The 26809-nt window shown below is 43.3% G+C and overlaps 1 protein-coding gene across 5 annotated transcripts in view; it reads left to right on the forward strand.

Annotated features, from left to right (window-relative positions):
- ELAPOR2 (endosome-lysosome associated apoptosis and autophagy regulator family member 2) overlaps positions 1-24969 on the forward strand; it is a 161524-nt gene extending 136555 nt beyond the window's left edge. For 3 of the 5 annotated variants that reach the window (XM_065553516.1, XM_005304494.5, XM_065553518.1), the window contains 10 exons: positions 3281-3544; positions 4216-4389; positions 5911-6100; positions 9359-9455; positions 10468-10569; positions 13485-13611; positions 14877-15055; positions 15779-15944; positions 17881-17988; positions 22750-22885. In XM_065553516.1, coding sequence (XP_065409588.1) covers positions 3281-3544; positions 4216-4389; positions 5911-6100; positions 9359-9455; positions 10468-10569; positions 13485-13611; positions 14877-15055; positions 15779-15944; positions 17881-17958 — 1377 coding nt within the window. In that variant the 3' untranslated portion in view covers positions 17959-17988; positions 22750-22885. Of the gene's footprint in view, positions 1-3280; positions 3545-4215; positions 4390-5910; positions 6101-9358; positions 9456-10467; positions 10570-13484; positions 13612-14876; positions 15056-15778; positions 15945-17880; positions 17990-22749 lie in introns of those variants that run through there. The other 2 variants (XM_065553506.1, XM_005304496.5) reach the window with 2 other exon arrangements.
- Positions 24970-26809: the final 1840 nt, after the last annotated feature.

A 26809-nucleotide genomic window follows, 5' to 3' on the forward strand; every position in this document is an offset into this window, starting at 1 on the left:
TCTTGGGCGATCTCCAAAAAAGGTGGTTGATCCAATTGACTCCCCCTTATTGGAAGAGATGTCCCTCATTTCAGATCCAAATTTGCTTCCATCTGACACAAAGTAGGTGTTGTCTTGTTTTAATAATGGTAGAGAGTGACATGAAAAATGCTGACTTGGGAAACTGAGGAGACAGAAAATGTTACAAGCATAAGCTTCCTGTGCTTGCACTTGTACATTGTCCATCCTGTTATGTCTTTCTCAGCACCTTGCATTTGGGCCATGATTCAGCAAGGTACTTAAGCGCATACCTAGCTTTGACCTTGGGAGCAGCTCCATTGGAAAAAGTGTGAAAGAATTGTCTGTGCAACTGTTCTCGTGCTTGAAATTAGGCATCTGCTTAAGAACTTGGCTGAAATTGGGGCTTTTGGCTTTATCAGGTTTAGAGGCATGTTGGGGAAGCTCTAACTTGTGTGAGCAGCATCTACATTGCACTTAACCCAAGGTCTCCTTAACCCTGGCAGCGTTAGGAGGCAATTTTTATATACAGATGAACTCCCCTTGCATAGATTAACCTCTGAAGGTAGCGCAATGCTTTTCTTCAACACAGGTTATGTGTTAATAGTTGGTTCATCTCTTCCACCAAACTCAGCCCATTGAACAAATGTCTTCGTTGAGGACACCCCAAGGAAGATTTCATTGTGTATTTATCTCTGTGTTTTCCTGTGTTCTTTATAGGTAATTCTGGAGTAATGAGGCACTGTAACACCATATCTTGTCTCACGTTCATAAGCCAACTGGTATTGAGACTTCCTCTGCCAATAGTGCTTCTTTTCGGGTTTTCAAAATAGTTTCACTGATTGTGGCTTGGTGCCCAGTGTCCCAGGCAGCATCTCCATCTCTTTGTATAATCTACACTGAGGCATTTCTCCCACAATTTTCATTTCAATGTCCTTTTCCTACATTTTTGGTTAGATTTTAGTAATTGTGAGAACTGAAGGAGTGACAGCAGTCAACCATAAACGTGGGCATGTGCAGTGCTAACCTGCACACACAACACTGTTAATCTACCATTGCAACCCTGGAGCTCTGCTCAGCAGAGACTGCCATTCATGCTGATGTGTTACAAATTCTGTGCTGGTTTTGTAATATTAGGCACATGCCTCTTGGAGCTAGTTGGAGGGCACCAAGTATAGCATCAGGGGCTTGAGACAAATCCCAAGATCTTTGAAAGCAAAAGGCTCACACATTCATCTACTCCACCACAAACCAAGAGACGCTGTTCCTTTGTTATTGAATTAAGCATGAAGGCCTGCTCAGTCCAGAAAATATTGTAAGGGGCAGTTAAGTGCCATAGTTTTCTGCTCTCTCTTCTAATCCCGACTCCTGCATGTAGGACACCAGCAGATTGCTCCACTGTCATTATAGCGGCTCTTGCAGTCCATATTGACTAGTTAAGGACCACTTCTGTACTAAATATACATTGTTTCATTTATAATACAGAATAAACATGCAGTGTTGGCATTAAGACCAAGTCATCACCATCAAATGACTGACTGGTAGCTTATGTGAAATGAATTGGTAAAGCGGTTCTTAGTAGACACAAAGCCCCTATCACCAAGTTGGCACCAGGGTCAGTGATCTCAGTAGAGATAGGACTGACTCAACATGGAGACTAGGTCTCCAGCGGGTACCTTGGTGATGTGATTGTGAGCAATCATGCCTGGCTGCTGCCTTTTGGGAGGCGGGGAGGGATAGCTCAGTGGTTTGAGCATTGGCCTCCTAAACCGAGGGTTGTGAGTTCAATCCTTGAGGGGGCCACTTGAGGATCTGGGGCAAAATCAGTACTTGGTCCTGCTAGTGAAGGCAGGGGGCTGGACTCAATGACCTTTCAAGGTCCCTTCCAGTTCTAGGAGATGGGATATCTCCATTAATTAATTTTAAAAAAAAAAGGACTTAGCCAGCAGGTCTGTCAACCCACCACAAAAGTCACTACACATTTTTTTTAAACAGTTAAAAAAAAAAAAAAAGACAATCCCTTGCCTAATTACATTCCCCTTTTCTTCAGCCTCAACACATGATTTAGCTAAACAAATCATTTCAGGTATGATCTTCTTATCCCTTAGGCTACATCTACACTACAGGGGGAGTAGATTTAAGATACGCAAATTCAGCTACATGAGTAGCGTAGCTGAATTCTACGTATCGCAGCCAACTTACCCTGCTGTGAGGACGGCGACAAAATCGACCTCTACGGCTTCCCGTCGACGGCGCTTACTCCCACCTCCGCTGGTGGAGTAAGAGCGTCGATTCGGGGATCGATTGTCGCGTCCCGACGGGACGCAATAAATCGATCCCCGAGAGGTCAATTTCTACCCGCCGATTCAGGCGGGTAGTGTAGACCCAGCCTCAGATGTGAATTTAGGAATTACATTTAGACCAGTCAGGTGCTGGTAATCGTATGCTGTTAGAAGCCAACGTTATGGACTTCAGATGGAAAAAGAATTGCAATACTACAGGCTGTGAACTTGGTAATCTAGAATGAGGTGGAGGTGGAGAATGGCTAGGAGTTTTAGGCATTTGTCTGTCAGTTGAGGAATGGTCTGAGCACACGCTATTAGTCTGAGTTTTAGTCGTTGCTGTGAAGTTGTCTCTTCCTGTAACCTTGGGCAGTGACCCTTCCTGCCTCAGTTTCCCCATCTGTTAAATGTGAACTCACCAAGTCACTATTCAGAAAAGCATCTTAAGCAAGTGCTCAAGTGCCATTAAAGTCAATGGGACTTAGGCCCATTGTAAACCAGTGGGTAAACACACCAACCAGTGCATTAAATAACATTCTCAACAACAGAACGATTTCAATCCCTTTACTTCAGGGTTAAGTTTCATTTTCCAAATCAAACCAATTAAACCTAAATCAAAACAGACAAAATAGGCCCCTTCCCCTGACCCAGGCTCTCCTGGAAGAGCAGGTATCACTGGTGCCATGCTCAACTAAGCTGCTTGTTGGCCTTTTATCTTAGTCTGCAAGTTCCTATCCCCTGATCCCTTGCCTCAGCCCCATCACCTGAGCCGCAGCTTATTAGTCACAGATAGGGGCTAAGCCCAACTCCCTTAAAGGGCCATCCCACCCTGTGACACACATGTTTAAAGCTAACTACATGCTTAAATGTGTTCCCATATTTGGGGCCCAATTGCACAGAAGATGAGCATTCCGGATTCTGATTGTGCTATACTATAGGTGAAGTATTTAACGTGTGACTCGAAAGTAGCTCTGGGGTTATTTCTCCTGCACTTGTTTCAGAGCAGGCAATTCATACACGACGTGGCAAAGATCTACTCGATAACAGTGACCAATGTGTTGGATGGAGTTGCCTCGTCTTGCCGGGCCTGCGCACTGGGGTCTGAACAGTCTGCGTCATCCTGCGTACCCTGTCCTGCTGGACACTACATTGAGAAGGAAACCAACCAATGCAAGGAGTGCCCAGCCAACACATATCTGTCCATACATCAGGTGTACGGCAAAGAGTCTTGTATCCCATGTGGGCCTGGCAGTAAAAGCAACAAGGTACAGAGATTGAAAGTGGTTTTAACCCTGACTAAAGGCAGAGATGGGAGGTTGTTGTATAAGCACTCTAGGGGCAGGTCTTACTGCTTCACTGTAGAAATGCCACCAGGTTGCTTGTCCTGCAGTGTAGTTAAAACCAATGTTTCATAGCTCTAAATTCATCCCTGGTGTAACTTCTGTTTGTAAACATGTGATGATAGGCTATAGTTGTGTTTCTGTGCAACGAAACCCCCGTCTAGTCCATCTGCAGGGATCGAACCCAGGACGTTGGGATCCAAAAGCCCAAGCTTCTACTGGCTGACTGAAAGCACGAGATCCATTAGTGAAAATGTAGTAATGGACTCGTAAACTGCTATATGTTATCTAGCTACAGTAGGGGACAAAGACCAACACTGGATTAATTGGGGTTACATACACTTGCCAATGCCCTCTGCTGACTGGAATTCTAGACTCACGTCAGATTGCGATATAGTGGTGGTAGCCTGCAGCAGATATAAACTGTGGTTAAAATAGTTTGGAACAGGAGTGGGAGCTCTCACCTCACCAACCTAGGAGAGGGAAGATGTGAGCCAGGGAGATAGGAGGGACTCTCCCTTTACTTTTAGCAGAGGAAGGGGAGTTGTTGGGGTCAGTAGCTGTCCTGTAATATTTACCTTCTCTCCTTCCCAAAGGACCATTCCGCCTGCTTCAGTGACTGCACGCTCTCTTACCTCAGGGACAACCAGACCCTGAATTATGACTTTACCAACCTCAGCGGGGTGGGGTCCTTAATGAATGGACCCAGCTTTACATCCAAAGGGACAAAGTTCTTTCATTTCTTTAACATCAGCCTGTGTGGGAATGAGGTGAGTGGTGGCTTTTGCAGGCGGGCGGGGTGTAGCCTTACACTCGGCGTTTGCATTTGCTGACATTGATACGTTGCAGTACCCCACTGGTCAGTTGGGACTTGATCTTGGGTGGTGCTAACGGTCCTTGGCTCCCTCAGCTACTTACAGAAATGGGCCCTGCATAGCACAAGCACTTTCCAGTGGGCTTTGAATCCAGCCCTGAGTGAGGCTGCTGTATATGGCAGAATGATTCTCCGGCGAGGGCACAGGCGTGCTAAAGGCTGAATTGATACACAGAAATGGAGCTTGCTGACTCCGTAGCTTCACTGATTTTTCCTTTGCTCTCACGCCGGGGAGGGGTCTCCTAAATCCAGTCATAAACCCGAGTTTTCGGCTGCTAACGTGGTGTGCCGCTGAGCTAGCAGCTGAGACTCTTTGCTGTTGACTTCTTTCTTCACGGCCCCGGTGTTTCTGTCTCTGGCGTCCCTTGAGGCCCAGCTGTCTGCCACAGCTGTGCACTTCCTGCGTCTGTACTTGACTTTCTGTTTTCAGACTTTTGGAGCAGTGGTGAAAAGTGTTTAACCGATGCAGTTGAAAACCAGGATTTCCAGCAACGGGGGCTTAATCTGAGTCTTGAAATGTCCCGACACAATGCTAGTGTGGACCCTGATCTGTCAAAGCACTTAAGCCCATGCGTAAATGAAAGCATGTAAGTAGTCCCATGGATGGCAGTAATCCAAGGGGCCTAGTTGCATGCTTCAAATTACGCAGATGCTTAATTGCTTCGCTGGATCAGAGCCTCAAGGCTGAGCCCTGTCAGGTGCTGCACACACTTCTTGATCCAGCAAAGCATGGATGTGACATTAAGCAGGTGAGTAGTCCCATCAGGTTGGAGTGACACACCTGCTTTGAGTTAAGCCTGTGCTTAAGTGCATTGCTGGATCGGGAACATGGAGTGCTCATTAGCTTGCAGAATTGGGCCCTTGATGAGTAAATTGCTTTGTCCTTTGTTGCTGTTGCTCTAAAATTTTACTGTAGGTCTGCATGGAAGGATATGTATGACTCCATGAGACACTAATGCAGGCTTGTGGGCTAGAACCTAATATACATGCATTTATGCTTTGCATGCATTTATACTCTTTCAGAGAACAGCTTTTCCGGATTAAACCCCAGATAATGAGGTACTTTAGTGTATCATTATATGGTTAAGGGGAAAACGCTTTTCTTTTACAAGGCATTTTATTATGCTTTGCAAATAAACACCATGTTGTCAAGATAAACAAATAAAGGTGCTTAGTATCATAGGTTCTGGATAGTACATATGGGAATGCACAGCGGGTAGGTGACTGGCTGTTTCAGAATTTGCACCAGAATTTAATTGAAAGCTTCATGATGGCAAAGTAATGTTGCATGTTTTCTCTTTCTTGATGACCATTGCTAATGGGGAATCAGCACCCTCTATGTTTGCATCCCCTCCCTCACAAGGCTGCAAATCCTGCCAGAAGTTAACATCTTCCCTTACTCGTTTAATATCCATAGGGAAAGAAGATGGCGATTTGCACAGACAATATAACAGATGTCACAGTAAAGGACATGGTAGCTGAATCAGAAGACTCTTCAAGCTTGGTGGGAACTTTTGTATGCCAGTCTACGATCATCCCATCAGACAGTAAAGGGTTCAGAACAGCACTGGCTCTGCAGTCCAACAGCCTTGCTGATACATTCTTAGGTACATGGTTTTGTGCCTTTTACTTTTTGTTCATGAGGAAGATTCTGTAGGCTGTTCAGCTGCAACTAAGAAAAAGGGCGATATTGTTTTATGGTCTAATCCTGCAAATCCTATGCGCATCAGTGGGGATTGCAGTGGTTTAGCCTCTTTGTGGAGAAGGCTCTCTATTTATTAGTTTATACTTGGTCACTCTTCTGGTGGTGCAGTTCAGACTAGTAAAGGGCTGTGTCAGCACTTACCCTGCAACCTGGCGTGCCTTACAGTGCTTTGCTGCTATACCTTCCGAGCTGGGATGCTCACAGCCAGCCTGCAAGCATGCAGGTGACACGCTAAGGGTATGTCTACACTTAAACCACTACAGCAGTGCAGCTGCGCCACTGTAGCACTTCAGTGTAGACACTACCTATGCTGACGGGAGGTGTTCTCCTGTCAACGAAGGTAATTCTCCTCTCCAGAGGCAGTAGCTCGGTTGATGGAAGAATTCTTCTGTTGACCTAGAGCTTCTATATCTGAGAAACGTAGCTATGCAATGTAAGTTCCCAGTGTAGACCAGCCCTGAGTGTCTGTGTGCTAGGCAGCTCTGACCCCAGCAGTTCGTCTACAGCCCCGCTCTGGCTTCCACCAGCCTTGGTTACAACCAGCAGGGTGACCCCAACACATTCCCAGTCCCGAATTTCCCCAAAACTGTCTGCCCTGAAGTGTCCATCCCTAGACAAAAGCACTTTACAGGTTGTTAACTTAACTGGGGTAAATACCCCACCCTTCCCTGAAAACACAGCACTGAGTTCGTTTATAGAAAAATAAAACCAATTTATTAACAAATATACATAGGATTAAGTGAGTTCACATATAAGGAATGAAAATAGAAACAGTTACAAGTAAAACAATAGAAAATATCCTTTGTAATAGCTAAGACTTAACAAGCTACAGTCTTTGTTCAAGATTGATTTCTTACCAGTCTTTCTTCTTTCCAGTCATGGCTGCCTTTCTCTCAGTCAGGACCTTCCACAGAAACAGAAGGGGCTGGTTTCCCTTGTCTTCCTAGGTGAAAGATCTTTGCCTAAGCAGGTTTCTCACCTATATTCAGTTTCCAGAGACTTCAGTCCCCCTCGGCTGAAGGACCAATCTTTCTCAGCTCTGTTCCCTTATGTCTGTCTTATGCTGGATGCCAGCATGGCTTTCTGTGTCTGCTTGTATCTTCCAAAGTTCAATGATCTTGTTTCAGGAGGTAGGATGACCTCATGCTGTTCTTCCCTTCCTGTGATCTTCCCATCCCCACACTGATTTGCATGTAAATGAAACTTCCATTGTTTTTGGTCACACCTTGCTTAATTTCATTGGAGACAGTTAGATAGCTGCCTTCCTTCCTGTCTGAGTGAAACCTGTTTCTCCCTTTGTTTGGTCACAGACTGTAAAGCCCAATATCAGTGAGTATTCACAGTTCCAGATACAGTGCTAATACATGCATTTCACAATGAATTAATCACTAGTGTGTCATTAGTTTTCAGAAAAGAACTGACTTGATACACTTTTATAACACAGTAATCAGTTGATTCAATTGCTTATCACCTGACGTTCAGACCCTCTCTCTTTAAAGCCCAGATAAAGTTTCATTTCCCTACTGGAAGCTGTCTCCTCCCTCGCTTGTTAGCTTGATCACTTTGTTTACCTAATATGTAAATGGACCTTCCTTGTCTTTGCTTGATGACTGGGCTGGCCAGAGAAGCAAATAAACATTCCTTTGCCTAGGGCAGACCTCTTTACCAACTTCCCCTGACGTGCCTGGTTTAAATACATTTTAGTCATAATTCCAGCATATATCCCTAATTCTTAATACATACCCCATATATACATCACACAAGAATACCAAGGCTCAGTGAGTTATTAGTTTTCCAATGACATCGGACATGACATCCATTAGATACAGATTATGACATAAGTAAGTTGGGGCACGCTGACCTGGTCTGACCAGCTGAAACTTATTACCTGAGACCACCGTGCCCTTGCTCTCTGACACTGGGAAGCTCTCAGGGTCACACGCTCCTAATGTGTTTCCTCCTTCTCTGATCATTGAGGAGATGGTGCAGAACAGATGCCCTGTGCAATAGGTGGGGAGTGCCCGACCTATGACAGATGTCGATACTTTTCAGGCCAAGCAATGAGCAAGGAAGACAGCAGAGAAACAAAGGCAAGAAGGCTTTCAGGCACCTTGCTGGAAGATATTTGGCAAGGGGAATGGAGGAGGTATTTAAGGGAAGAAACCTGTTGTCATGGTTTCAAAATAATATATTTAGGACTAGACTGAGAGTTTAGTCTCCGCCCAGAGTAAGGGGCAGTGAATAGCTGCATCACCCCAGGAGCAAGCCAGTAGAGTCACAATTCAATCTCTGGCTCCCCCTTTGCTCCCCTCCAGGGGAGGTTAAGCAGCTACTGGTCTATACCATTAACCAGTTTGTTTTCCCACTGTGTCGGCTTAGCTGTGTTGGCCAATGCAAGGCAGAGAAGAACAAAAGCTCCTCCCATTCCCTGCCTTTCTCCTCCTCACCTGCGCAAGAGGTGGAGCTGCAACATGTGGAGTTCATTGTCTCCCATGCTACCCTGGGTAGGCCCCCAACCCCAAGGGTCACAGTGCAGGGGGATAAGGGAGCTGCTCAGGAATTTCAGCACGAACTAATGGGAGAACATTTGTTGGGGAAAAAAAAAAGTTTGTGAATGTGTCCCCTTACTTTTCGCCTGTCTCTAGTGGTCTAGGGCCATCCTCATTGAAAGTACAACCCCCCACATTGGCAGTTCTGCAGAGACAGAATGAGCATGAGCACAAACTTTGAACCCCAAGAGGCGGTCCACCCATGTATTGGTAGAGGACAGTATAGAGCAGCGCAGGGAAGCTCACACTGTTAATTCCTATGCGGGACCTGTTATTTGGACAGAGGATTCCACTCGTTAAGGTTGTAGATATGGAATCCTCCACAAATTGCACATTCCCTTTGAAAAACGTAAAACTCTATCTCACACCATGAATTTTAGTATTAGCTCTTTGTTTTATTGCATAACCTTCAATAATAAAATTGTATCTTATGAGATGGGTAGAAGTTCACGTGGTTTATCTTTAAAAAATTGTGCATAATGCGAAATTACTGGACAAATTCTTAATTAGCAAATCAAATGCCATTCTGGAAAGCACACTTTGTAAAGCATGTACCTTTCAAAAACCACATGCTTAATTTGTTCTCTTTTTTTGTTTGCTCTTATTTTTAGGAGCTACGGTTGAAACCATACTGGGAAATATTAACATTGCAACAGAAATGTTTCCATCTTCCCAAAGGACAATACCTGATGTGAATTTCTTTTTCAAGTAGGTGGAAAATTCTCCGTAGGAGGAACATCAGCGCTCTTTAATTGTTTAAAGGGAATGTAGACTTGGGGGAAGGTCTTTAAGGCACTCTTCCTGGGCTCAGACTGATGGGCGTGCTGATGAGTAGGTTGTGAAATCAGTTAATGCAGCAGCTTGCACAAGTCTGAGTTATTCCTGATTTACACAGAGGAGAGCCTGGATATTTCCAGGTGCCATCTTCAACCTTGTTTTCTGGGCCCTGGCTTCTCCTTAATTTCTCTTTTAAATGCGCGCTTTACATTTATATACTTCCTTTTGCGTTCATTTTTATTTTTACATTTTTGTTACAAAAATGAACTGGAGAAAAAAAAAATCACTTGGTTTGAGACACGCTCAGCCTACAGTGTCCTCTTCCTAGTTTGTTCCTCCAGGTACTATCCTTACCAGTAAGGTGACCAGACAGTAAGTGTGACAAATCAGGACAGGGGGTGGTGGTAATAGGAGTCTATATAAGACAAAACCCTAAATATCGGGACTGTCCCTATAAAATCAGGACATCTGGTCACCCTACCTATCAGCGACCCTGCTGTGGGTAAGGTCATTGTAGTTTTAAGCCGTTAGCCTACAGGGGGCATATTGATGCAACATATGTCATTCTCCGAGTCCTGCCCACCTTCTGCAATTGCAGGGAAGTGTAGTTTGCAGCTTCCTGGGGTAGTGGAGTGAATGAGTCGACTGTAGTGTTTCCTGCAGAGTACATTCAGACCATGATCTCTGTGGTTATGATTTTCTAATACTGTCATTTTGGATTGCGGGGGGAGGCTGTTCCTCAGAGGCGAGCCCAGTGGTGACTTGGGTCAGAATGATTCAGCACTGCTGGAAATCAGGCAGAGTCTCCAGACTCTCGCTAGCTCTAGGTGCACACCTAGGCAGAATTGTGTGCATACATGTAAATATGCATTTATTGTGCAATATGTAATTTTTTAAAGTAAAATCAATATTCATTGAAAACTTTGCTCTTATTTCATATTAGGTCTTCTACACTTACAACCCCCTGTGAAAATGGACGTGCAACTGTTGTGGTGATGAGGTGTAATCCCACCAAACCAGGCCAAGGCGATATTTCAGTCCCCAGGTATTTAATTAAGGGTACTACAGTATTGCCTAGATGCCTAGTCCTCTTAAGCCATCCTTGGCAAAACTCGTTTAGTTGCCTTAGATTAGCAAGTAGTGAGAAGTGCTTTCTCCCATCTGTGACTGTCCAGGAGATGACACACATTTCTTCCAGGTGAATACCTGGCCACAGTGATCCATATATATGTCATCTCCAGGTGAACTGCAGGCAGCACATTCTAGCTGTTGCTGGCTGTGAGGCCCCTGCGGTAGCACCTAAGACAGATCCACAACAGCCTGCTCTTAGGCAATAAAGCCAGGAAAGAGTGCACAATAGGCAGCTTATTTAACCTCTCTATTTTGTACTTGTGCAACCTCTACTTGAACACTCTGTCCAGTTCTGGTGCTCACAATTCAAGAAGGACGTTGATAAATTGGAGAGGGTTCAGGGAAGAGCCAAGAGAATGATTAAAGGATTGGAAACCTTATAGTGATAGATGCAAGGAGCTCAGTCTGTTTAACTGAACAAAGAAAAGGTTAAGGGTTGATTTGATCCATAAGTACCTACCTGGGAAACAGAAATTTGATAACAGAGGGCTCTTCAATCTAGCAGACAAAGATATAAAAAGATAGTTAAATTCAGACTGGAAATGAGGTACAAATTTTGATCAGTGAGAGTAATCAGTCATTGAAACAATTCACAAAAGGTCGTGGTGGATTCTCCATCGCTGGAAATTTTTAAATTAAAATGAGGATATTTTTCTAAAATATAAGCTCTAGTTTAAACAGGAATTAAGCCTGCTCTGCCACAGACTTCCTGTGTGACCCTGAGAATGTCCCTTAGCCTCTCTATGCCTCAGTTTCCCATCTATAAAATGTGGTACTTCTCTAACTCAGAGGGGCGTTGCAAAGATAAATACATTAAAGATTGTGAGGTGCTCAGATATTATGGTAAAGGGGATCATATAAGTATCTTGGACTGATTGAGGAAGATCACGATCCAATAACAGTTCAAGCAGAGCATTTAATATCAGAGTAGACATCTGTATTTGTAACAAAAATGTCTAAATAAGCAATGCCTTCTTTGTAGTTTATTCCTGGTTTAGCCAGGGTGTAAGATGAAAGGAACATGGGAAATAGGCCTACCAATGTTCCTGAGAAAATACTCTCTGATTCAGAGGTGGTGGTCTGAATTAGTCAAATCAAGGCAAGTGAGGTTGGTCTTCTAGCTCTCTGGATTTTGTCAAATGTGTGACAGATTTCAGGGTGACACGACAAATCTCTCTTAAGTCAGTTTTTCTATAGCAAGTATGATCCAGATTTAATGAACCAATTGTGTATTTTTGGCTGTTGAATAGACTTCCAGTTACTGTCACTGTTAGAACCAATCTAGCTGCCGGTAACATCAATTGAGCAAGTGTCGTGGAAGTGCAGATAGTATTCTGTTCTACTAACTGAACATGGAATAGGGCCATTTGTACTTCTCAGGTTTGTGGAGAAGCTGTTACCTGTTCAGTAGGCTAGTAAACATCCTTCCACTAAGTAACTATTACAGAGCATGTCTGCTACCTACGGAGGAAATCACTCAAAGCATCACAATTACAATTAATGTTCCCCTATCAACTCAGAGCAAGTAGAAACAGCAGCTGTAATTACTGCAATACATGTTTTTGCCTGAACACCTTGAAATAAAAAAAAGAAATGGGGTTTTCGCAAGCTTCTGGGTATCAGGGTGGCAGCAGTGGTGGGGTTACCCATAACATAATAGAACACTGGGGTTCTGTTTCTAATTCACATAAATATCTGAAACTGTAGGGGAAATGCTAGATGTTACTAGAAAAATAGATTGGGACAAAATTTAACTTTTTTCCTACCAGTGGGGTTACACCAGGGATGAACTTTGTCCAAATATATATAATTTTTTCTAGTAATTTATAGCTTTTCCCCTGTAATTCTAGATATTTGCCAATGAAATCATTGGAGTTACATCAAGGATGAATATGGCCTACTATTTTTCATATACATTTTGTTTCTCAGCTTTACTCAAATATAAAATTTATTCTGAAAAAGAATTCAGAGTCACTAGAGCAGAGGTCTGTATTACCTGCCACCTAGTGGTAGTTGTATAAATTATGCTAATGAAATACAGCTGTAATTTTGACATCTTTATAGAACAGTGACATCTACTTAAACTACTGACAACTTTCATTTAGGTGTGGCAGGCAGTGGGGTACAAAGTTAAAATTGCTTAGCCCACAATTTTCAAAGGCAGATACTGATTTAGGTTACCTCAATTTTGGCATGTCCAACTTGAGACATCCCAAATCATTGGCCACTTTTGAAAATTTGGCCTTTGGTGTATAGCAGTCCATGGCAACTTGGCTCAGTTAGTCAATTAATAAATCTTTGTTGTTTAGTCACTCTAATTGATTGATTGGAACACATCAGAAAGACACCCTCAAGTACAAAAGATATACATAAAACACAGTTATGAAATCAGAAGTTGATGCAACCTCATCTGAGGAAGTGCTTTTTAAGGATATTAGAATATATTTACAAAGCTGAACATTATGGGCCAGATTCTCCCCCTTGCGTACATTGGTGCAAATCTGGAATAACTCCAGTGCTTTCAGTGACTGCTTCTAGTTTAGTTTATAGAGTTTTATATCAGCGTAGTATCAGTGGTATCTGGACTCTTATTGCCAGTAATTTGCGAGACTAACACCTTCTTTATTTGAAGCTAGATATTTCACTGATTGAAAAATCTTTCCCTGGGCTTTTTTGGTTTGTTTTGGAAATGTTGAATCAATGGGTGGTTATTAATTATCATAATTATTATTGAGCAGTAGTCTGGAGGCAGAGAATCCAGACCGGTTCGCCTTTCCCCGGATTGAAACCTGTGTCACAAGTGCTAACCAAACTTTGCTTTTCTCCTAGCACATGCCCTGTTGGCACCTGTGATGGATGCACCTTCTACTTCATGTGGGAAAGTACAGAAGCCTGTCCTTTGTGCACAGAGCATGACTACCATGAGATTGAGGGAGCTTGTAAAAAGGGATTTCAGGTAGAGGACTGAAGCCTTTTAGTCAAATTGGATGAGTTGTGTAGGCTCGGGGGTGCTGTTAAACTGCCTGTGTAAAAGCCACAGGGCTAGATTGTGCCTGTACATCACCTAGCCGTGCTGCTCCAAGAGCAGACCAGGGAAAGAGTCACAATTCATTCCACTCCCTCTTTGCTCCCAGGAGAAGTTATCTGCTATTGGCCTTCTCCATTTGCAGATTACTAACCCTTCCCCATTCCAGATCTGCTCTTCTGAGCACCATGTCAGAGGCAGGCTCCACCCATTCCCCTCTCTGTCCATCCCAGTCTCTGCTAGCCTGTGTGAGGAGCAAGCATTGAGCGTACATCCTTTGTCCCCTCCCCGTGCCTGCAGCCATGACGCAGGGGAGTGCAGTTGGGTCTCATTCCAAAATTATTCTTACTGTTAAATCTCAGGTTACTAGGCCAAGCCATTTTGGAGACATGGGCTAGATTCTGCCCTGCACGAGAACTCAGCTCAGCACAGGAGCAAGGGGTCGGGGTGTTGGGAACCCTGTTACAGCTCCCTGATAATTAGGGCTGTCCCAAGCCCCTGTGTAGTATAGAGTACCTGCCACACTGCTCTAAGGGTACGTCTACACTGCAATCGGAGGCATGATTGCCACTCATGTCGGTATAGCTGCACTAGCTTTAGTTTAGCTAGCACAGAAGACACAGCAGCATGGACTAGTCTGACCAGAACCAGGGTGCGCACTGTTGCAACAGCGCGGGCTTGCATCATCTTCACTGCTATTTTTGGGGATCAGGCTAGATTAGAGCTAGCATGGGTATGCTACCTGGGGTGCAGTCACGCATCTGATTGCAGTGTAGACATACCCTAAATTGCTCCACTGGGGTAGGGTCCTGGACATCGTAGCCAGACTACACCACACCTACTCCCTTTACCCTACATCTCTTCTCCCAACACACTCCTCCATGCTGAATGGGGCCGGGGGAGGGGGCGGCATAGGCAGAGGACCTGAGAGCAATACACTTGTGCCAGCAGGGATTTCTCCCAGGCATTTACAGCCAGTATACGTCCCTGTAGTGTATGAAGAAAAGGTGCATAACCCAGTGGAGAATCTGGCCCTCATATGATTAAATATATATATATATTTAAAGTAAATAACACCTCTGTTTTCTGTAATTTCACTGCCTCAAAAACATGTTGTTGGCTTAACCTCAAAATGTCCATAAACGTTCTCTACATTCACATCGCTTTTCTGTATTCTCTCTCATTTTTTTTGAAAGGAAACCTTATATGTCTGGAATGAGCCAAAGCAATGCATGAAGGGGATTGCCTTGCCTGAGAAAAGGGTCAGCACCTGTGAAACCATGGACTTTTGGTTAAAAGTTGGAGCAGGTGTTGGTGCATTCATGGCTGTGCTGCTCGTAGCCTTAACCTGCTACTTCTGGAAGAAAAATCAGAAGTAAGTACTGCACTTGAGGTGACATACAAAAATAAATCAAAAGCCTGATCCAGAGCTCATTGAACTCACTAGAAAAACTCCCATGGATTCCACTGGACTTTGAATTAAACCCTAACACAGTGTAGGAAATGTCATACCTGATCAGTCCAGTGATCCACTTAGTCCGGTTTCCTGTCTCCAGCAATGGCCATAATAGATGCTGCAGAGGAAGGTGCAAGATACCCTGAAGTAGGCAGTTGTGGGATAGCCATGAGACGTTTCCTCCTAACCCCTGACAGAGGTTGGCTTAAGGCTGGAAGCAATAGAGATGGGTAAGGTCATAGATTTTAAGACCAAAATGGACCATTATGATCATCAAGTCTGACCTCCTGCATAATATAGGCAACAGAATTCTACCCAGTGATTCCTGAATCAAGCTCACAGTTTCTGCTTGGTCTTGAGTGTATTTTTTAGAAAAAGTCTTAAAAAAAAGTCTTTGATTTAAAGACCTAATGGGACGGAGTTTGTTCTGTTCTAGTCTGGAAAACAGGAAATGGATGAGTTGCTAATGCAGTTCTAGTCATGCTTTCTTACTTCTGGTTCTTAAAATATAACTTCTGATTCTTTATAAATGCTTAACAAATAACCCTACGGAATAGCTGCAGATAGTGTTCTGACCACCTGCACTGTTGCAGCTAGAATATGGGGTATTAAGAAAATAACTGTCCAAGTTTGTACCTTTAGGTTGGAGTATAAATATTCCAAATTAGTGATGACAGCTAACTCAAAAGAGTGTGAGCTTCCAGCTGCTGACAGCTGTGCTATAATGGAAGGAGAAGATAATGAAGAGGAAATAGTATATTCAAATAAACAGTCATTGCTGGGAAAGCTCAAGTCATTGGCAACAAAGGTGAGCATTAATATTATTATTTTTTATTGACTCTGATGTAGCACAGTTAGTTTAATGTAGCTAATTAGCTTATTTTATCATTTTGTTGTATAATTGTTGTAGTTACGTTATTTCATATGCAGTCAATGTGTGATGAATAGATAGAAGTAGGACAGGATTATATGAATATAAATTTGACAAGTATTTAGGAGTGACAAGTGTGTATTAAGTATACAAGTAAGATAAGGCAGTAATGCAAGGCCTACAGGCTAAGGCTGAAAGATTTCAGCTTTAACCACACTAGGCCTCAAGCTTAAGGAGACTTGACACGAGTGAGCAACCTAAGACTGACTTTATGCCAGTAAGGTTACCTGCTCCTGAGGGCATTCTGTGCCAAAAAATTAAAAATTCTGCGCACATTTTAAAATTCTGCAAAATTCTAAATAAATGGAGAGGCTCCAGCGTGACAGTGGGGAGCACAAGCCACTGGCTGCATAAAAGTGGGAGATCACCCTGCAGCCCCCACACCCCTGGGACATGGACTCAGCGGTGAGGCTGCACCTGACCCTGACACAGCACAAGGCCTGGGCCTGCCCCAGAAACACCCTGGGGCTCTGCCCCTCTGCGCCAGGTGCACCAGGTGTGGGGTAGGCAGGCTCAATCCGGCAGGATCCAAGTGTGAAGGGGCTCAGTGTGGGGGGATCCAGGTGTGGGGTGAGAGGGTTTTGTGTGGAAAATATGGGTGCAGGCAGCTCAGTGAGGGGTCTAGGTGTGGGGGGATCTGGATGCACAGAGGCTCGTTGGGGAGGCTTCTAGGTGCAGGAGCAATGGGATTCTGCATGGGCTTCCAGGTGAAGGTGGTTGGGGCTCAGCAGAGGAGTTTGAGTATGGAGGTCTCAGTGGGGAAGTCTGGGGGCTGGGGGAGTGGGGCTTAGTGGGGTGAGGGTCTGGGTGCAGCTAGTTGGGGGTCAGTGGCGTGGGGGCTCAGAGTGGTGCAGGGAGTGTGTGGCTCGTCAGTGTGGGGGTTTGAGTGCAGGGAGTTCAGTGAGGGGTGGTTTGGATGCAGGAGTTGAGGTCTGGGTGCAGGGGGGCTCCAGATGCAGGGGTTGAGGTTCAGTGGGGTGGGGTTCGGGTATGGAGGGGTAGGGGGGTTCTGGGTGTACGGGGTGAAGCTTGGCAAGGGTGTCTGAGTATGGGAGGTCGGGATGCATGGGGGTTGGGCGGATGGGGAAGCAGCTCCCCATACAGTGACCCCTCCCCCCACAGTTGAGGAGCAATGGGGGCAGGAAGCAGGGAAGGATGCTGAGCTTCCTGCTGCTGGGGGAGGTTTCTGGGGGTGGGTCTGACACAGCCCCAGCCACTCGTTGCAGGGGAAGAGGAAGTCCCGTCCTCTCCTGCCTCCAGCCCAGCTGGGACTAGCAGCTGATCCTAGCTCAGGGTAGGAGCCACTGGTTGGGATGTCCCCAGCCCCATGATGATCAACCTCTCTGCCAGCTGCTCCGAGTGCTTAAAATGCACTGCTAGGGAGTGGTGCGTGACTGCTCTTGCAGCTTCTCTTTGCTTCCTTGTCAGAAAGTAATATTTCTGTGGGGAAGCAAGGAAATCTGCGGGGGACATGAATTCTGCGCATGCGCAGTGGCACAGAATTCCCCCAGGAGTAAAAGTTACATGATTACTGTAAAGAATGTGCTAATAGGGATATTCCGGAAAAAGAGACTGAAATGTGCCCATCTAGACTGCAAGGCACCTGACCGCAAGTCACCATGGAAACATGTTTACATAAATGCTAATGAGAATAAGGGGAACTCAGAGAACAACCTGTGTAAAGCAGAGCACCCCAAAATGGATGGGGTGTGGAAGTACAGATAAGGAAAAGGAAGTTGGAACCCTCATGCATAAGCATAAAGTGTTAAGCGTGGTCAGAACAACAAGATAACGGGTTGGTTGGTATGGATAGGGTGGGAAGACCCTGAGGGAGGACCTCATTGGGATGACCCCAGCAAGAACCACTCCTCTATCAATGACCACCTGTTGAAAGATCCATCAGACTCTGTAATATCCTTGGGTATGTGAGTATGAATACAGCATTAGCGAGTGCATGGGATTTCTTAGGTTTTTATATATTTGTTTATGATTATAATTTACAAGTGAAAAATCTTGTTTGTGGTCCCTGTATTTGTTCTTGTGTGCTCCTAAGAGTCTCCCAGTCTAATTGATCTGAAAACTGTAGCACCACAGGAGCCGAACTCACTTCCTAGGGACACGACAGTTTAACACAGAGTTATTCAGTTTTAAAAAGAGGCTACACTTAGGGTGACCAGATAGCACGTGTGAAAAATCGGGACGGGGGCTGGGGGTAATAGGTTCCTATATAAGAAAAAGCCCCCAAAATCCGGACTGTTGGTCACCCTAGCTACACTAACTAGCCTGCAAACGCACACATCAATAGATCTAGGGCTCCATTAATGTCAATGGGACTGAGTTGCAGGATTCTCTCTTGCCCAAAGAACTTATAACACGGATCTTCAGAGTATGGAGAACAACTGAAAAGAGTTTGTCTGATGGACACCTCACACAGGTCACCTCCCTTTGCTGATTAAACATCATCCCAGGGGCTTCCATAGCAATTGGTTACATGGAAAATTAACATTCTGAAAGCACCAAGTGTCTAGCCAGCTCTCCATGGCTTATCCGTAAGTGCTCTGTAGACACTGGAGGTCCATAGACCACAGTTTGAGAACTGTGGGTTTCCAGTCTATACATGCACATCTGCTAATGCTTGGAGTCGTGCTTACTGCCCTGAGAAATCCCAGCCATTTCAAGGGAGAGCACAGTAGTAAGCTGTAGTGTTTGCAGGATGGGGCCCTAAATTAGACAAAGCCAAAAAAAACACAAGCCAAAGAAGAGGGAGGTTCTAAGGGTCTGAGCTTGCAAGTACTTCAGTCCTTTCCCAAAGCCCCAAAGACATCCACTGCTTCAAAGTGGATCAGGCCTGTAGTGCTGAGTACAGCTGGTTGAAACTTTATTTGAAACTTTTTTTTTTTTTTTTGCTGGAAAATGGCTATTTTTAAACTGAAAAGTTTCAGAAAATTGTTTTCAAGATTTTTTCTAAATTGTCCCATTTTTCATCAAAACCCCAAATTTCAAATGTTCATATTTATGGGGGTTTTGCCTTTCTTGTTTCTGATTTTCCTATTTGCCACTGAATGTGACAGAATGAATGATGTGTAGGGGTATCCCTCCTGCTCCCCTTTTTTCTTTTTCTCCATTTTAATTTTTTTCCCTTCTGCAACTTTCCCATATCTTCAACTTTGGAAACATTAGAAGGACCAGATGAAAAAGTGTGTATGTGTGCGGGAACCCCGCATCTGGAAATCATTCATTTTATTGTAGTGAGTGTCAAGAATTAAAAAAGGGAGGGGAATATAGCATATTGAAAATTCAAAATGTCAAAAATGTGATTTTTTTTTTTAAAAGCAAAATATTCTGTCCCTTGCCCCCTCAAAAAAGATGTTTCCCCCCATTTTGAACCTTGCAAAAAAGAAAACGACTCAGAAGTGCTGATTTTGTGAAAGCTCTCTACTGCTGAATGTAGTGAAAATTTTTGACCACCTCTGCTGCTGAATTTTGCGTTTACTACCATGAATAGTCCTGATGAGTTTAAAGGCTTGGTTGAAGTATGCAGGACTGGGCCTGTAATGATTAGAAGAAGAGAGGAAGGATTGCTGGAAGATATAGGTTTTGTAGTTTAAAAGTAAGCTTAGTGCTTTATATTGAGAATAGCAATCACTTGCACACCTGAGCACTGTTTTCAAACAGACTATTCTTAACTCAAGTTCCTATGTTCATTTTAATAGGCTTCCCTGTACACTGTTACCTTTTCAAATAAGCCTGTCAGATATCTCTGGCTTTTTTCCCCCATCTGCTGGATAATCAGAGCTGCCAAACTCAGCCTCCAAGACCTCATTAGCTTGCTCAAGTCTGCATCCTATATCCCTGCAGATAACTGGGATTTATTATGTATTTCCTCAAAACACATGTGATAGGCATCATTCTTCATTACTGCAAAAGATGAGAAGTACAACTTCTTAAAAAAAAACAGAGAAAAGAGAGAGAGAAAAATATGGGGGACAGGGACAATGTAAAGATGTATCAACAGAGAGAGAAAAAATCAGAAATATATTAAAAATAGGATCAGACCCTAGGTGATTACTTTTCTGTGTTCTAAAACTTCTCATGAAGTTATTGAGAGCTTTGACTAGATAAGAAATGCAGAGCTGAGCCCCTAATGTAAAAAAGGAAAACTATTTATTTGCAGTATTATTGTAATAACAACACAGAATATAGGAATTGCTGTGCTGAATCAGGCTGAGGAAGTGCAGGAAACCCTGCAGTAGGCAGCTAGGGGAGAATCTGACCCCGCACATGCATTAGGTCTCATTGTAATAGTTAGAGAGTGATTTTAAACCCCAAAGAGTGAGTTTAGTTTCATATCTCTTTCCAAAATATTTGTTAGCATTAAGTAATATAGCTGTAGATTTTCTTGCCTTCCATATATACGTCCACTCCATTTTTTAAACAAGGTCTGTATCGTAGGTACACCAAGACAAGTTTGGTATTTGTATTAGCATTATGAAGACCTAATTTAATCAATGTGTTGATGCATGAAGCTTCTACAGTTGCAGGATTCTCAGCCTTTTCCTACCAATAACCTCAAAACCACCCACCCTTTTTCTTCTCTCCAGTATGCTGGAGTTCTTGTCTTCAGCAGCCTCCTGTGGCAATGAGATCCACAGTCTAATGACACATAGTGTGAAAACGTATTTCCTCATCAGTTTTGAGTTTGCTACCTTTTACACTAATGACTCTCTTTGCTCCAGCTAAAATCATCTACAATGTTGTCAGTGAAATGTTCTGCATGAGAATCAACTTGGGTGTACCCACACGAGGTAAATTATAGGGCAGGCTAGAAAACAACAATTCCACTTCAAGAAAAATTTTGAGGTTTTTGACATTTGTTTTCATTCTGTGGGATATTTTTTGTTAACAAACAGGAGAGAGCTTGATGTGCCACAGAATAGCCAATGTCCTGGGGGGTAGGGCCCTCACCCAGAATGTGGGAGACTCAAGGTATGTCTACACTACCCGCCGGATTGGCGGGTAGCGATCGATCTATCGGGGATCGATGTATCGCGTCTAGACGAGACGCGATACATCGATCCCCAAACACACTCCCCGTTGACTCCGGAACTCCACCAGGGCGAGAGGCGGAAGCGGAGTCGACGGGGGAGTGGCGGCCATCGATCCCGCGCCCTGAGGACGCGAAGTAAGTCAGTCTAAGTCGATCTAAGATACGTCGACTTCAGCTGCGCTATTCTCATAGCTGAAGTTGCGCATCTTAGATCGATCTCCCCCCCTACCCCCCAGTGTAGACCGGGCCTCAGCTTTGAATCCTTCCTTTGCAAGAGGGACTTGAATCTGTGTTTCCCACATTTCAAGTAAGTGCCCTAACCACAGTGCTGCAGACTCCGTCTCGTTTGTTGGCTCAGTGAATATTAAAGTATTTATATATTTGGAACACGAGAAATTGAACTAGAAACTGACTCTGCAGGCTGGTGGCTAGTGCACTAACCTAGATTTGGAGTGGGGGACTTGCACCTGGGTTTCCCACATCCCAGCTGAGTGCCCTCTCTCACTTGTTTTTCAGGACAAATTTCCAAAAGTCACTGGTTTCTCCTGGTGCAGAAAGGAAATTTTTTTTGAAATCTCAAAAATTTTCACTGGACTGGAAAAGCATTTCCCCCCCCCCAGCTCTAGTTCAATCCCCAATTAAGCAAAACGCATAAACGTGGGAATAGTCCCATTGTAGGCCCCAAAGCTGCAAACACTTACATGCTTAACTTCACGACTGTGAGTAGTCCCAATAAAATCAAAGTGATTGCTCACTATAGTAAGTTAAATGCCTGGGTTAAGTGTTTGGAGAATTGGTACCTCAGGGCATGTCTGTATGTACAGAGCTGTACTGGCGCAGCTGTACCGATGCAGCTGCGCTACCCGTCAGCATAATAAAACCACCTCCACCAACGGCAGAAGCCGGTCGATGACATTGTGCCGTGCACACGAGCACTTATATCGGTGTAACTTACGTTGCTTGGGGGGTGGTTTATTCACATCCCTGAGAGACATAAGTTATGCTGACATAAACTGTAGTGTAGACGTAGCCTTAGTGAAGGGGGTGGCGATTCACGCTCTGAAAGGTCAACACATGTTAAATGCTCTGCTGAACTGAGGCCTAAGTGGGTTGGTTAAGGCTACCGAAGGACTCAGTGTCAGAGTTCAAGAGTTTCTCATTCTCAGTTCTTTGCTCAAACTGCTCTCACTCTTGAATGTTTTGTATTTTTTTTACAGTAATTCATCATCATTTCTTTGTAATTCTATCATAAAATCCATAACCTTGACATCTCTGTTCAATGCTGTGCAAAATATGCCATTTGTGTATGTACCTGTGGACTTATCTATATACTTCCTATAAAGGAAACAATAAAAAATTCATACCCTTTCTACCTCACAATGGAATTTTGACGTTTGTACAATTTTTATTTTTAATTTATAGAGATGTTACGATTTAGTTTAAAATTAAAGGCCAAATTCTACTCTCATTTACTGTGGCACAATCCCAGTAAAGTCTTCAACAGGAGTTGCACTCAAGTTACTGAGAGTAGAAATTTGTTCCAGGACTTTTTATACTGAGTGAAGAGACGTTCGTACACTTCAGAATGAATTTGAGAAATCATGATTGACGGGAACTTGTCTCTTTACATTGCAGGAAAAACAAGATCGTTTTGAATCTGTTCAGCTGAAATCTTCAAGATCACAAAATATATGAGGATTAAATGCTACCTTCAAAGAAACAAACCTGATTTATATTTTTACGGGACCATCTTTTAAACATATTCCTGCAGAGTAATGGTTGCAGTGAGAAATGCTGAGCCATTTAAGAAAAAAGAGGGTTGAAATCAAAACAAAAGATTGGATTGCCTTATTCTGTGGTCAAGTACCTTGCCAAAAACAAGAAGCAGACTGCTTGGATTCCAAATTAGGAATGAAACTTAACTCAGGAAGAGATATACAGACTACAACTGACATGAGTTTTGTATTCACCTGTGCATTGCTCAGGCATGCTGTGTGATTTATTGGTACCTTTCAATGCATAATCACTTCGTCCATATGCATCATAAGAACTAATTTTCTGGGAGATTCGAAACTTTCTGAAAAGGTTCTGTACTGTACTTTTTGTAGCCTAACTTCAAGTCTCTCTTAAAATCAAAATGGAGAATGGTACTTGAAACAGAACCATGGATGACTTTTGATCCTTGGATAAAATAATGCTTTTGGGGCTAAGGGCTGGATGTCCTGCAACAGCCTTCAGTGTGGCAGGGCCAATTTTGCACCCATGCATCAAACCCACTTAGATGCCAACATGATGACCATCTGGGTTGGCTTGAACATGACACTCCTGAATCTAAGGCTATATCTATACCTACAGCTAAGGGTGTGATTCCCAGCTTGTATAGACATTTTCACATCTGCTGTCATCAATCTAGCACAGTAAGAATAGTAGTGTAGCCATGGTAGCACAGGCAGCGGCCGCACGGGCAAGCTGTGCCGAGTATGTACCCACAGGGTTCAGGTGGATTTGTACTCAGGGTGGCTAGCCCATGCCACTGCTTGGCACTGCCTGTGCTACTGTGGCTACACTACTGTATTTAGTGTGCTATTTTGAGAGCTAGAGCAAGTCTGGCTACGTGAGCTGAGAGTCACACCCCCAGCTCCAAGTGTAGACATACCCTAAATGTGTGCGCTGCCACTGCCTGAGTTGAAAGATCAGAGCCGTCCGTTTAGAAGCAGCAGCAGCACTCAGAAATCTTTTGACGTGGTTTAGACACTGGGGGGACCAAAGATCCACAATGTGAATTATGCATTCTCCCTGCCTGGGGAAGCTTGTCCTGAGCATCGAGGTTGACAGCAGTTCAGTACCCGGTTCGAGATGTCATTTGTGTGTCAGCCCCCTGGGATGAGCATCTGTAGGGATTGAATCCTGGACTCTTTGGGAGCGAGGGGAACCACAAACTTCTAGTGTCTAAGCTAACCGAGCCAATTTGCAGTTGAGAGGCAGTATCAGACTCTTTAGCCTGTATGTGGTCTAAAAAGGGACAAGGACCCCCCCTGCAGGTATTAATGTTGGTTACACCATCATGTATCTTGGCATACAAATGGGTTCTACTGTCGATGCAAGTTATTGTACATTTAAATGAGGGGACAAAAAGGTGCTTTGAATATTGAAGGATGGCCTGAGATCCTTTTTCAGGGCTAAAAATCTCTGACTTATCAATCACATTAAAAGTATGTGATCTTCCTAATATCCAGTCTGAAAACCTGTAATTTCCTGAAATTCCAGTGCAAATTGAACTGAAAATAATCTACTAAAATGTGGGTATAAAATCGTTGATGAAAATTATGAAGGAAAGAGTTGCGTAAAGCTAGGAAAAAATGAGGCTCCAATCTTGTCCCTCTAATCAGACCTATATCTGCATCACAATAAAATGTCTGAATTGTGAAATGCATATAAAACTTTGGAAAAGACACAGGCAAAAATGGTGTTTTTACTATAAAGGATATATAGATTTGGGCTTTTGTATGACTCAGTTGCAGCAACCAGTCTGAGAAGAGTTCACTTCTAAATTAAATTGAATCTAAAATGAAAACTGAATATTTTATTACACTATGAGATGTGAAGGAGATTTTATGAAGATTAGAGCTGCTTTTTCTTGTTTAGGGAAATTTATTTCAATTATTTTATATATCCAGAAACTGAGATCTGTTCTTCTGGTTGGAGTTACGTTGGGCATCTCATCAGAGGTTGTGTACATTTCTTTTTGTTCTTGAAACAGCGTTTCATTTTCCAGAAAGAAGGGATTTTTATGAGGTATTGAACCATTTTTTGATGTTCTTGAATGTATATTAAATACAAGTTTCTTTTTTTGTATATTTTGTACTGTTGCACATTTATTATCTTGCATTGTATTTGTCATCATCCTATCGTTTACACGCAGTCAGCAATGGTGACATGCTCCCTTAGCAAATGCCAATTGGGACTTTGAGATTTCAGTTCTTTGCTGATCTTTTATGAAGAGGATTTTTTTTTTATGTCATTGGATTTTATTCAGATAGTGTGTTGTAGTGTCAAAGGTTTTCAGCTGGTCAGCATTTGTACAGTGAAGTGAAAATATATTTGAACTGCGAATTTGCAATCTTTGGAAGAACTGCAGCCTGCGCTAAATTTGGCAGTGTTCTTCAGTGATGGGTGGAGCCATGGAACGTCCCACCTTGCACAGAATTACGTCTGTCACCACTGTTTTCATCTATTGCTCTTATCTGCACCCGTTTCCCAAGCCATAGAGATATAATTGGGATTCATTTCCAGGAACATCTTTTCTTCTGCTGCTGCTGGAGTCATATTCCTGACATGTTAAAATGCCTTAAATTATAACAAACTACCTTTCAGTTTTATTAATACAAAGGAGGGGTTTTGTATGTTTTGTTATTTCCCTCCCCACCCCATGACTTTTTCAAATTTAGATATAAAATAGCATTTTTTGTCAGCTCCTGCAGCCTTTGCTATATGACACTTCTTATATGAGGTTCCAAATGATCTGTCATATTATTATAAGAAATTCTTCTGGGCACCGTGAAGGTACACCTGGTTGAGCACTATGAGAAGCCGAAACCAGCTAAGCCTATAGAATTGATTTAAGGCTAGCGTAAAGTATTGTAATGGAATTTTCCAGCCATAAATAAGTTTGTTCTGATACCTTTTAGCTGAGTTTTGGCTGTTTCTCTTTTTCTTTCCCTAAAGATAGACAAAAAGGCTGTTTTCATGTTCCCATAAAAGGCACAGTTTTGAAGTCTTGAAACACTTCATTAAGCAAACTGTTGCCTGTGACATCTAGTATTCTGCCAAAATGTACTCACAGCAACCATCCCATCAGCAACGTTATGTACGAATTTGTTATTTAAGGCCATAAACAAATGCAAAGCGCTCTGTTATGTGTTCAGTTGATTAAACGGGATACATTTTTATCGCTGCAGTTGCCTGCTTTTCTTTTAAATCTGGATCCAAGCAACTGAATCTTTTCATGGATTAAACACATTTAAGTGGCCTCGCTGTATAAATTATTGGCAAAGTAAGTATGGATGTGATTGGGTCTGCTCTGACGCTGTTTTCTCAGAAAAACAAAAATGTGCAGAGAATTGATCTGCAGTCAGCTTTGCTAAGTATACTCGGCCACATCCAAAGCTGGTGCAAATTGGGGTAGCACCACTGAACTCAATGGAGCTTCTCTGATTTACACCAGTAGAGGATCTGGCCATGAAGATTAAATCAGAATTTGACCTCCCCACCTTGGTTCTGACTACTTTTGTTGGTTTTTGCAGTGTATTATATGATTGATTTGGAGTCCAAGCCTAGGAAAAATTAGGTCTCTCAAGGCCATAACTACCAGCCATTGGGTAGTTGTAGGCAGCTGTTAGCCCTTCTAATAAAAGGAGGAGGTTCTATTGTTTACTGTTTAAAAGGAGACTCTGAGATTGGGGGCTTGTCGAGGAGTGTGTGGGAATTCTTGGTTTTCCTGTCCCAAGGGTGGGATGGCCAGAAGGATAGCAACAGAGTTGTAATGCAAGAGCCATTTCCATCTCCAACAAGGGCCAGTACCACCAGATATTTCAGAGTAAGATACAAAACTCGCACAATGGATGAAGTTGCTTCCGAACCCCCGACTGTTAGTTTTTGGTTTATGTCCTGAAGCATGAAGGGGGGCAATCACTCT

Source organism: Chrysemys picta, chromosome 1 (assembly GCF_011386835.1).
Source record: "Chrysemys picta bellii isolate R12L10 chromosome 1, ASM1138683v2, whole genome shotgun sequence".
Classification (NCBI taxonomy): domain Eukaryota; kingdom Metazoa; phylum Chordata; order Testudines; family Emydidae; genus Chrysemys; species Chrysemys picta.